The 12,708-nt window shown below is 32.3% G+C and overlaps 1 protein-coding gene across 3 annotated transcripts; it reads right to left on the bottom strand.

Annotated features, from left to right (window-relative positions):
• Positions 1 to 8,438: 8,438 nt before the first annotated feature.
• Positions 8,439 to 11,103, bottom strand: LOC141689076 (uncharacterized). Of its 3 annotated transcripts, none has more exons than XM_074493251.1 (3): positions 10,867 to 11,103; positions 10,639 to 10,684; positions 8,439 to 10,453 (listed from the first exon to the last, which is right to left on the bottom strand). In XM_074493251.1, the coding sequence occupies exons 1-3, from the start codon at positions 10,974 to 10,976 to the stop codon at positions 8,522 to 8,524; spliced, it is 2,088 nt and encodes a 695-aa protein (XP_074349352.1). In that variant the 5' UTR covers positions 10,977 to 11,103; the 3' UTR covers positions 8,439 to 8,521. The 3 variants fall into 3 exon arrangements, with proteins under 3 accessions (XP_074349352.1, XP_074349353.1, XP_074349351.1); XM_074493252.1 differs by having other exon boundaries at positions 10,848 to 10,981; XM_074493250.1 differs by having other exon boundaries at positions 10,639 to 11,103.
• Positions 11,104 to 12,708: the final 1,605 nt, after the last annotated feature.

The following is a 12,708-nucleotide window of genomic DNA, read 5'->3' as shown; positions in this document are numbered from 1 at the left end:
TTTACGCCTCAAAATACGTTAATTTTTTATTTTTACCAACTAAAATAACTCTTTCTCTACAAATATTTTAGACAATTCTTTTTAATCTATACCTTTTTTAAGTAAAACATAATGTCTTTTTTATTTTTTTCAAATAAAACAAATCTCTCTCTACAAATATTATGGACAATTCTTTTTAATATATACTGATTATCTATTTATCAATCTATATTATTATATTATAATAGACAAAACATTAAAAATTTGATAGTCGGTCGGTACTTGCTGAAATTACATAATTTTCCAACTTAATTAATTTATTATTTTAACAAAATTATCTTCTACAATATTACAAAAGAATGGACGAAAAAAAGATAACTTTATCGTGAATCAGTGGAAATAATGTTGATAAACTAAATCAACAACTAAAATTGAACTAAACATATTTTTCCTAGAAATAGTTCTCCAATTTTAATAGAAAATTGTTATGGATGGGAGAATCCAACCTATATTTTTGAGCGAATTTATTAAGTTATATTTTTCTAAAACTTAATTATTATAAAATAGATATTATAATATATATAAAAATATATTATGTTTGACTTATTCTGATATACTTCTTACGATTTTAACAAATATAATAACATTCAAAGGAAATGTCCACACGAAGTGAAGTATAGAATTCATCGGTACAATTAGAGCATCTCCAACGCTCCTCAACAGGTAGCAATAATATTTACGTGGCAATTAAATATACCTAATATATAAAATATTGGTCACTCCAACGAATGCTCAGGGCACGTATATTTGTTGATTCTGCTCTCATCATCTAAAGTAATTCAGGTCATTTTCCTACTTAAAATTTCTTGTAAACTGAACATAATGTGCTCTTTTTGTTTTTTTAAAAATATAACAAACTATGTTTTAACCGAACATAATTGTTAACAAAAATTTTAAAATCTGATATAATAAACTATGTTTTAATTATATATTTTAGAATTTATATAAGTAATGTTTGTTAATTTTATTTTTTCTATTTTTAAATATGTTACATATTTATAATTGTAAATTTTTTTATTTATAATATTTACATAAATATGAAAATATAAAAATATTTTTATTGAATATCTTTTTATGAAATACATGTTTTATTTTCAATTGAATTGATTAAAACTACCTTAAATTTATTTTAATTGTATGTTTAAAATTAATAAAAAAATATTTTGAATATAACTAATGATTATAGTTAACACCAGTACAGCACAAATCCTTAGAAGTTCAATTTTAAATAATAATTATTTAGCTAACAAATTTAAATGTTACCTGGAGATGTTGTTACCTCCTACTTGTATTATATTATTAGGATTCTTCTCAAACAACACACTTGTAATTGTACACTTAGTATGTCTGAGCAGGGTGTTCATAGCTAGGATTGGCGGGTTTCAGCGTTTTTATGATCCAACCCAATTAAACCAGTTTGAAATTTTTTGACATAAACCGTAAACTATAAAATCGTAACCCAACCCTACCCATCGTGCATCGCTTTGGGTTGGGTTGGGTTGCTTTGAACAAATTGAATGATTATATAAAAAAATTCACTACTATATATAATTGCTAATTTTGAATTGTAGAACTTGCGATTATAGTAATTTTCTTTAAATCTGATTAAATCGAAATTTTAGTAATGCATATCACCATATCATGTCATAAATTATATACACATACACGAAATATAACTATAAATAAAAATATTTATATTGTATAATATAACTTTTTATTTTTAATATTTTACTTAGTAATAATATATTACTTAATAATAATATATTATATTACCAAAATTTGAAATATAATATATTATATTACGAAAACTACTTAGTAATTACATTTTTCTGAGTAATAATATATTACAATATAATAATATATTATATTACTAAAATTTGAAATAAATATAAATTTTATCTATTATTTTAAATTAACAGAACATAAAATAAATATTCATAAAATGTATCATTTAAATTGTATATTTCATAAATTTGTTTTTATATTTCATAAAACTTTAAAATTTTAAAAATAAAATTAATTATTTCTAAAATAATATGTAGCATTATTATGGATTGGATTATTTTCTCTTTTCTTTAAATAATATGTTGCATTATTTCATAAATAAAATTAATTATTTCCGAGAACCTTATCTTCTCTTTCATATCTTGAAAATCTGACGAAAAAGTATATTCTCTTTCAATGTAATCTTATCGGAAATCTCAAATGGATAATATCAATAATTCTCTTTGCAAGAAATCTGACAAAATCAATAATTCACAATAACACTCGTCTTCTTTCCTATATCATGTGTTACTATTTATATATGTCCTCATACAGATCACATATGATTAGTTGCTTCACTTTTGCTGCTAGTCCTGATTATCTTGCAAACTACATTCTAATTTCAACACACACATCTGTTCTAATTTCCTAAAACTTTAGCGAAATAAATAGATTATACTTAGCAAGAACTCCGACATAAAAAAAGGCATGTCATCCTTATATGTGTGTGTGTATATATATATAATATTTTCTATAAAGCAGGGAAATAGAAGGGCACGTGAATGTCAATTTTTTTGGGATGGAGTGGTTATTCGAGAAGGTATTAATATCAATTACTCTATCGATCCCAAAAAATGATATTTATTAGGTTTGGTACCACTTATGATGAGTTTAAACATGTTGTGTATAATTTAATGAATATTAATTCGTATCATTGGAATTTGAAACTGAGTTTGAAGTATCCATACCATGGTCAATACAACATAGTTGAAGGTTTTATCAAATGGATATATTATGTGATGATGATGTTACACGCATGTTAAATGTCCATTCCATGTTGCTGAGCATTCAAGGAGATGTTTCATTGTTCATCGAAATAGATGAAATTGTTGTTGATGACCCATACTCATTCCAACCTAATTTAGGGTCCAACCGACACAAACAACATACGGGGGTAATGTAAACCCGGGGTGGTCAGATCTACTTTTTCAAGGTGGGGAGTACAGAGGCGGAACTAGTGAATAAGGTGGAGGATATGGAAGGGGCGTAGTCAAGATGGTGGAGGGTATGGAAGGGGGACTAGTCAACATGATGAAGGGTATGGAGGGGGATTAGTCAATATGGTAAAGGGTATGAAGGGGTGAGTAGTCAATATGGTGGAGGATATGAAGGTTGGACTAGTCAACATAGTAGAAGGTATGGAGGGGGGACTAGTCAACATGGTGGAGGTATGTAGGGGAGAGTAGTTAATATGGTGGAGGGAATGAAGGTCGGACTAGACAACATGGTGGAAGGTATGAAGGGGGGATTAGTCAACATGGTGGAGGGTATGGAGGAGAGAGTAGTCAATATGGTGGAGGTTATGGGGGGACTAGTTATGAAAATGATGAAGGTGGTGGGGGTAATGTAGATATGCCATTTTCACCACCAAAGAATGTGGTGAGAAGAGGTTCAGGTAAGCGGTTAGCCTTCGTGGAAGATGAAGCTATAGTCAATTCATCAAGTGAAGAGATTTTTCACCTTCATGATGATGATGAAGAAGAATCTTCAGGCAGCGATGAAGGTAAAGGGCATTCGGAGAGAAATGAAGAAATTTCCATCACAATTCCTGTAGTTGGGGAAGAGCATCATGTTCCAAGGATTCTATGGTTTCGCACAGAGAAATACACTCCCCCAATAATAGATAACCCTAATGATATGTATACTTAGGGGTGTACACGGATCGGGTTGGACGGGTTGGGAGAATTTAGCAACCCAACCCAATTAATTCGGGTTTTCAAAATTTCAACCCAACCCAAACCGTTTAAATTTTTAACCCAAACCAATTTGTATACTTCGGTTTGGTTTGGTTTGGATCGGTTTGATCGGTTTATAAATATACAAAATTAATATAAAAAATTATAATAAAACATAAGGTTTTAAAGTTTAAAACACTTGAAAATAGTTCAAAACAATATTACAATCCTCCATATTGAATAGTCTTAAATATCTAATTTTCGACATCAAAAGTACTAATAATATTGCTTACACTTTATATATTGGAATGAATCATAAATGCAAAAAATATAACACTAATCAAACATCTATTGTTGTTACGAAATGAACTATGAACACGGAGGTTATAAGTTACATTTAGAGTTAGAGATATATGGATCTATGTAAATGGCATAAACATAATTTTGGATTAACTTATTAGCATGTACATATATATTTTAATCGGGTTGGGTTGGATTGGTTTAAAATTATCGAAAACCATATCCAACCCAATTAAATCGGGTTGACATTTTTTCAACCCAACTATATATCGGGTTGAAAAAAATCGGTTTGGTTCGGCCGAAATAGGACCGGTTCGGTTTGGATTGGTCGGGTTGGCCAAACCGTTTACACCCCTATGTATACTGATGAAGACCTCGATCAAGGGGAACTGAGTGAAGGAATGTGTTACCGTGACAAAGCCAGCCTCTTGCTGGCAGTGAGGCGTGCACATATTTCCACTGACCGTTTATATAAAATGACAAAGAGTAACAAAGAACAGCTCATTGTACAGTGCCGGGCGGAGGCCTGTAACTGGAGGATGAGAGTTGTTTTCATGCATAATTCCGGGTACTGGAGGATAAATGTGAATAGAGAGGAATACAAATGCATGGTCGATCAGCCGTTGCAAGATCACAAGAAGTTATCTGCAAGGATGATTTCGCGGATTGTGAAACCAATTGTAAGCAATTTCACATACATAAATATTGAACTTCTTTACATATTCGGTACGGAAATATTTTGACATTTATTGTGATATGTTGAAACAGGTAACAGATACACCAGAAATTCCCACTAAAACCATTATCCCGCTTATCAACAATGAGCACAATCATATAGTGGGGTACAAGAAAGCGTGGAGAGGCAAGACAATATCCATTGAGGAAATCTATGGCAGTTGGGCTACAACATACCAAGCTCTTCCCATGTTCCTGGCAGCCATTATCAAGACAAATCCTGGAACCATTGCTCAGATCGATGTCGTGTCTGATGCTGAGGAACGGGAACGTCCGTATGCAAACGATTTTTTTGGTATTTGAAGGCAATGATGGACGGGTGGCAACATGCACATCCTGTGATTTCAATAGAAGGAACTTTCTTGAAGGGGAGATATAGGGGCAAACTGGTTATTGTTATGGGTGTAGATTCGAACAACCACCCTTTTCCTCTTTGTTATGGCTTGGTTAATGAGGAGACATACGAAAATTGGTCTTGATTTTTGCATCGTCTTCGGAGACATGTTTGTCGGCAAAAGGTCGGCGTGTGCATCATTTTCGACCGTGCAACCAGTATTATGTCAGCACTACGAGACCCACAAAATGAATTTGCTGAGCCATTAGGAATCCATAAGTTCTTTCTACTCCATGTCAGAAGCAACTTTTTCCATCATCACCCTGGTGGTGAACTAAAAAAATTGATGTGGAAAGCTGGAACAACGATGCAATTCTCAAAGCACGACGCATAAATGGCAAGGATTGGTAAAATTTCCCCTCCAGCCCTGGACTATCTTGCAAGAATACCCGTGGAGAGGTAGACACTTTCCGACGACACTGGTGTTCGATACAGTCAAACAACCACAAACATGCTTGAGGGTTTCAACGACAACATAAGAAGGGCTCGTTTCCTTCCAGTAACAACGATGATGAAGTACCTCTTCTACAAGGCGGTCACAATTGTTGACACACATCGAAATATAGTGGATGACGGTCTGCAACAAGGGCAACAATTATGTGCATGTTTAGCCGCTATGTTAGCAAAAATTCAAAGGAAGGCAATAGGACATACGGTTATTACTTTTCACCTTCTGCGCGGGATATTGAAAATTGCCATAAGAACCAAACAATGGAGAACTTGTACCGGCCAATGATTTATCCTTTACAACCAACTGAATACTGGAACTACGAATTACCCATACCTTGGCAGGGCTATGAAAAGTTAGTGTCGGATGAGTCCTTGAAAAAGCTTAAGAAAAAACGCGGAGATAAGGGTCAATCGGTCCGGATCCGAACGGAGATTAATGGCCCGCGGTCAGGAAAGAAATGTAGTGTATGCAACAAAGGTCACACCAAGCGTAGTAAGAAATGCCAGAGCAGGGCGCCCACACTTAACATCGTGAGCTTGTTGTTGCTCATTTCCGTCTTTTTCATTCCATTTTCGTGTCTTTCATAACTGCATCGTTCCTTTCCATTTCCGTATTTTTCATTCCAGCTCCGTATTAGTTGTGTCTTTCTGTAATATCAAGCTATTTTCAATTAAGCATTTATGTTGTATTATGAACCTACTTTGACCACCTTCATGAATTTGATTCCCATATTTATTTTTTCTAATTTTTATGTACAGCTTTACACAATTCTAGTATCATTTTACTACCGTCAAAACTCATAAATTTTTAATTTATTTATTTATTAAAATAAACAATAAGCAAAGTACTACAAAAGTGCTACTACATGGATACAAGTTTTTACAAAAATAAAATTTACAACCACATTTGAAAAAACCGTGAAAATGTGTTTTCGTCAAAAAAATACGCAATCGACTCTCATGACACCCTTTCTCGAGTTACAAAATTCATATACATATAAAATTAAAATTAAAAAAATACATACTAAAAATAGATTTAAATCACTAACCATCGACAAAAAAATTAAACCAAAATAATTTTTTGGTAATTAAATATGAGTTTTACAAAATAAGCCCTCGCATGATTTTTAACCATCAAAATCTGCACAAACACAAGGCAAACAGAGGGGAGGAGAGAAGAAAAATTGGAAAAAATATTATTTACCCTAAAACGCCACTTCTTACGCCACTTTTTTTTGGTATTCCGTGACAAAACTCGAGAAAAAGTGGTGTTATGTGTTATATTTGTCAATTTTTGAACAGTTATACCATAAAAATAGATTCTTTTTTTCAAGTGCGCCAAAAAAGGGACGGAGCCCTTATCCGCACCATAAAATAGATCAAACTGCATATCTGAGACATATAAAAGAGCGGACGAGTTCAAACAGAAAATCCTAACTATTTCATTTGAGACATATAAAAGAGCAGGTTGCACATAGCTTAACTAGAAAGACGTAAATTGCCACATTGTACATGTAATTATCAACAATCATCAAATCATGCGCTAGACAAAGCACAACACAGAGAGAATTTCTAAATGCCACCTCCAGAGAAAATACCAAGCTTAATGAAGCACTAACATATTCTTTCGGGAAGCGATTTTGAAGATATTTTTATGTGGTGAATAGTTATCATCACTCTTATCATTCCTTTAGTTTCTTTTTACAAGTTCATACATAAAAATTCAATTTCTGCCAGCCTCGTTATTATTAGCTCAGATGCATGACCAAATTAATGGCAGTTCATAATTTATAATGACATCGATATAGTGAATGCCTGCAAACAGTTAAACTTGTTCTGAATGCTTTAGGACCATCATTTTTCCGGCAATAGATAATAAATATCATTCAGCTTCTTCTTAAACCATCAAGAGACATTCATAGTTAAGTGTCTGGTTGTATTATTGATTTAACTCACTGTCTTGCACATATCATAGCTCATATAGTATGAGAGTATTATTCAATGCATATACATACACTATAAGCTAATTTATTAAATTTAAAATATATATAAGTATATATTTATATAATTAAAATATTATATATGTATTTAATTTCGGATTCGAATATCCCGTATTCGGATATGGATAATCTTCTCTTTTTTTCGAATCCAGATAATATCCGTTTTTTATCGGATAAGAATATAAATTTTTGGACTGATATCGGAATTTTCCATATTTTTTATGGCCTTATGTTTAGTTAGCTTTTTAATGAAAATCGAAAGGAGAAATAATCTAGGAAGTCATTCGATCATATGAATACTGCAGCTCATTGTGAAGAAATCTCTTTGACTCTACAAGAAATTTCATTATTGCCAACGACATATTCTGTTGGTAAGAAAATCCTTTGGTAAAAGAGATTACTAACCGAATACCCGCTGAACTCGACTGTCGAAGGAAACAGTGTTGGTTAGTACCTTACTGACCGATTTAGTGTCTGTAGCATAGTTTAGTAACAGAATAGTAACAAACTAGTAACATCTTACAAAGTAATCAAAAATATCACCTTGCCAACAAAATTTTTTGTTGATAATTCTAACAACAACTGTTAACGGAAAATACATTGTAAAATTTAGTAACAATAAACTATCGAAATTTTGACAAGAAACCATCCTAAATTAGGTCGTAATTTTTTCACCGGAAAACCTCGTGAGACCTTACTAATAATGAGAATTGTTAATATGATATGTGTGCAATATGTTAGAGAAATGAAATGAACAATAGCGCTCAAATCTAAATAATTTTAGGAGTTGTGAGAGGGAAATATAAATAAATTAGGAGTAAATTGTCCGTCCTTTTTTTGCTTCGACTTAAACTTTTTGAAAATAAATTAAATACAGTAAAATTTCAATAAATTTTATTTTTGAGGCTCCCACTTAGTTGAGATGAGAGAAGCCAGAGTACGAGTAGAAAAGGCACCATCAGTGACAAAAACAAATATTTCAGGCTCAAAAAATTTGTTGGTTGTCTAGGTGTTGTGATCTCTGCTGTGAACTTGTTGCTAAAATCCATGTCGAAATTTTCTTTGACCTCTTCTTCTAGCTTACGTCTGTTGAAGTTGACATTGCTGTCTACCCTTTCAATTTCCATATAGTTGTGGTTATTGGCATGCACTCTATCTATTACTTTCTCCAAAAGTTCCTGCACCGACTCAACTGGCCAGATAGCCTCGGCATTGGAGTCCAGGGAGGAGTCTCTTGTTGTTTCTGAACTTCCATCAACACTATCTTCCTCATCATTGTCACTGTTTTCTTCTTCATCCTCTTCGGCAAAGTCTCCATTAATTTCTTCTTCTCTGTTAACATTATTACCGTAATTGTTATCTCCATTTAATGGTGATTGCTGATTATTTTCTAATTCAAAGTTCTCTGTTTGTATCATCATCTCAAGTGCTTCCTTGTCTATTTTGCTGCCATTATTAAAATTGTTCAGTTCACTCAGCTCTGTTTGCTGACCAATATCCACTACACCTGTCTCCGGTGTTTCTTCCCCTCCCACAGCATCATTCTCACTACCATCACTAAATCTCTTCATTTCATCATTCTTTGCTGATTGAATTAATGGCTTGACATCCACAGATAAAGCTGTTTTTGAAGAGTCATTCTTGATCAAGTTTCCGAAATTAAAATAAGGTGGGCTGTCAAGCAGTGGGAAGGAGAATTCTTGTTCTTCGCATCCATTACACTGAAATGAATTGGTATCAGGTAAAGACTCCACGGAACTATACTTCTGATCCTCGTTGATCTGGTCCTTTTGGTATTCCTCGCATGGTTGCATTTGTTGATCAGTAATTACTCCAATCTCATCGGCATCCTCAGATTTATCATTGGTAATTCTTCTGTAAATCTTGTTATCATCATTTGCTTTCACCAAGAGTGTCTGTCCCCTTTCATCAACTTGAGTACGATCTTCTGTCTCATTTGCTTCCTTCCCTTCCAATATCTCCCTATCTTCAATGACTAACTGGCTCTCAACATGGTCATGATCTGCAGGTTTGAGCAATGATGAAATGTCCATCTCCGACAACAAATCTGCCTTCCTCACATAACAAGTACAATTTTCAAGTCCATCAATAATTGTACCATCGGAGCACATAATATCTTGACCTCCATACATGGTAGAAGACTCTAATTCTTCACTCAATTGTATCCAATTTGCAGCAGCATTTCCTACCAATACTTCACCTTTTTCATTTGTATCCTCCATATCATCATCAGATTCTTCCCCTCCTTTATATCGATTATTATCTGCTCTGATCTTATCCACCACAGCTGCTTCAACCAGTTCTTCCCTTTTCTCCACAAGAATCTGTCCATTTCCATCACATTCATCCCCAGGCTTATGATAATCATAATCAATTCCAAGTTGCCCAGACTGAGGTACCTCAACAAATACGTCCTCTCTAGTTTCGTTACATTTCTCAGCAGGCATACGTTCTATCACATCTGCTTGATCATCCAGTTTATTATTTCCGTAAATTTTCTTTCCACTTCCATCACATACCTCATCTTCTATAAGCTGAATGTTTTGATCATCGACTACAACACCTACCTTATCCGAATCAGCCATCATGATTTTATAATCAACTTTTAGTACTGCATTTTCTTCTAATAGGCCATAATCCTTCATTTCACCTGATTCCAGAAGTAGCGAACCATTAGCAACTAGAACTGAGATCTCCTCCATAACACCAGATTCATCACACAAGAGACCTTCCCTTGCTTTGTTCACAACATCAAATTCTTCATCTTTTTCACTATTAACTTCTCTAGTCTCATCCTGCATATTTAACACAAAAACTTCTAAAAAATTTGGACTTGTCTAATTCAGCACACATGTTATATGATCATGAGTTCAGCGGTACCAATAATATTCTCAAATATTCAATTCGACACAGATATAGTCATTCTACTAACACCGTAGGTATTCAAAACAACATAACATAATAAAAACTCCGAATTTACCAAAATCGCAGTTTCCCCGGAGACAATTTCACTCTCTGTGCCATTGCTGTAACAATCAAAACATGTACTAATAAACAAACTATCAACAACATAAAAAATTATAAGAAAACTATAAACTTTAACATTACAGGCCCTGGGACGATAATGGAGTCGAGGTGACAAAGAATCAGAAACAAGAAAAGAAAGACCTTCATCTACTAAAAATTTACCAGAATCTTTGTTTACCACCTTGGAAGGCTTGTTAAATTTTTGTTTGAATTTGAATGCAAATGTCGAAACAAAAGCAGCAGAGGCCAATGCACCACATAACAGAATAATTCCTGATAGACCTCCTCCATTTGCGGTAGTCACAATTTTAGTAGACATGTTATTCTTTTTCATGGTTTCTTGATTTTTGTCCATGGAGATATAGCTCTCCCAAGTCCCAAGGTTACTGAGATTTTTTCGTTATTCCCGAGGTGCCAGTATGGGGTTTATAATCTTGGGAAACTAAAATACATTTACAGATAAAATGCATATAACATATCTTTCTTAGTCCTCACTTCCCCAGTTACTTCAAACTTAAATAATTTTATAAAAAAATAATTTATAAATAAAATTTTGAATTTTTATTTACGATAAAATTGGAAAATAATTAATAGAACTCCATGTTTAATTCACCTAAAAAATGGAAATTGATGGATATTTTGGAAACGAGAGAGTAAATTGATTAATGGGAACACTTTAGAAGAAAATGTATGAATTTCGTATTTTTTTTATTTTCCGAGATGGTGAATATGTGCAAATTTGAAAGACAATTTACGCTGGGAATAGATACTTTGTGTGCGTGAATATTTTTCTATTTTGTACTTTCTACTTTGTTAGACAGGCAAAAAAATGGTGCTATAAGAGTAAAATACTAAAATAGAATAACTTTACATTGTTGTAAGAAAAGTAATTGAATCTCTTCAAACAATATAAACAGTGTGCTATGATTGTACTTAGTGCATTATATTAAATAATAATTACTCCCTCTATTCCAACCATTTTTATACATTTTTCTTTTTTAAAATATTTCATCAAATTCTTAAAATTTCAAAATTTATAAAAAATAGTCGATGTTTAAAATAAAACTCATATCTATATTTCTTTCTCCCAAAAAAGACAAAGAGTAGAAAAAGTCAAAAAAACCCGACTAAAGTGTGTAAAAGTTATTGTTGTGCCAACGAAAATGTAAAGATTGGTAGGCGCGACATTGAAGTCAGTATTTGGTTGAACCTTTCATTTGTTTACTTTTTTTTTGTTGGCGTCTTATCCAATTATTTATATTTTAAAAATTTTTAAAAATTATAATTTTTTATTATATAAAAATAATTATATGTACTACTTTTCTCTAATTTTTAATATATCCATTTTATACATATAATATTAATCAATTATATTATTTTACTCATTTTTTAAAATTTTTCTCTACTACTTTATCATTTTTCCTAATTTTTATGCCCAACTCAAATATAAATAATGCGACTACAAGAGAGAAATCATTGTGATTTGAGCTATCGTATTAGCCTCGCTTTTTTTAATTTAAAATCATGTTATTAACGTTATTAGTACATGCTTAGGTGAAATATGGCGTTTTAAAGGTATAAATAATTCTTACCGAACTCATTAACTAGTATGAATGGTTAATCAATTAGAAAAAATCAAAAAGGATAAATGAACATTTTTGAAATCAAAAAATTTTATTCATTGATTGAGATTATTTATTTATCGAGATAAAAAATATATTATTTCTATTAGATTGAGATCGAAAAAAGTGTATTTATATAATGAGTTATTTATTTATCGTATATTTATTTATGAAGATTTTACTGTAATTCAAAAAAGTTCAATATTTTTCAATTTTGGGCTCCCGCAAAGAAGCCCAAAATTGTAATCAAATCCACACAACAAAATTTTTTCCCCCCAAGTTCTGATTTTGAGGCTTACGTAGATTTTCTTGGGCCCATGTTATGATTTTGAGGCCGACATAGGATTAAAATGTAACTGTACTTCAGTGAGTTCACTCCACCTTGATTTGTATAGCCGTGT

This window comes from Apium graveolens, chromosome 10 (genome assembly GCF_009905375.1).
Source record: "Apium graveolens cultivar Ventura chromosome 10, ASM990537v1, whole genome shotgun sequence".
Lineage (NCBI taxonomy): Eukaryota > Viridiplantae > Streptophyta > Magnoliopsida > Apiales > Apiaceae > Apium > Apium graveolens.
The sequence above is the reverse complement of the archived record's forward strand: the minus strand, read 5'-3'. Positions and strand labels throughout refer to the sequence as shown.

Coding starts and splice junctions, on each gene's coding strand:
- LOC141689076 (XM_074493250.1), bottom strand. CDS start 11,040: ATGGACAAAAATCAAGAAACCATGAAAAAGAATAACATGTCTACTAAA. Junction 10,454..10,638: donor CCGGGGAAACTGCGATTTTG/GTAAATTCGGAG, acceptor TTAAATATGCAG/GATGAGACTAGAGAAGTTAA.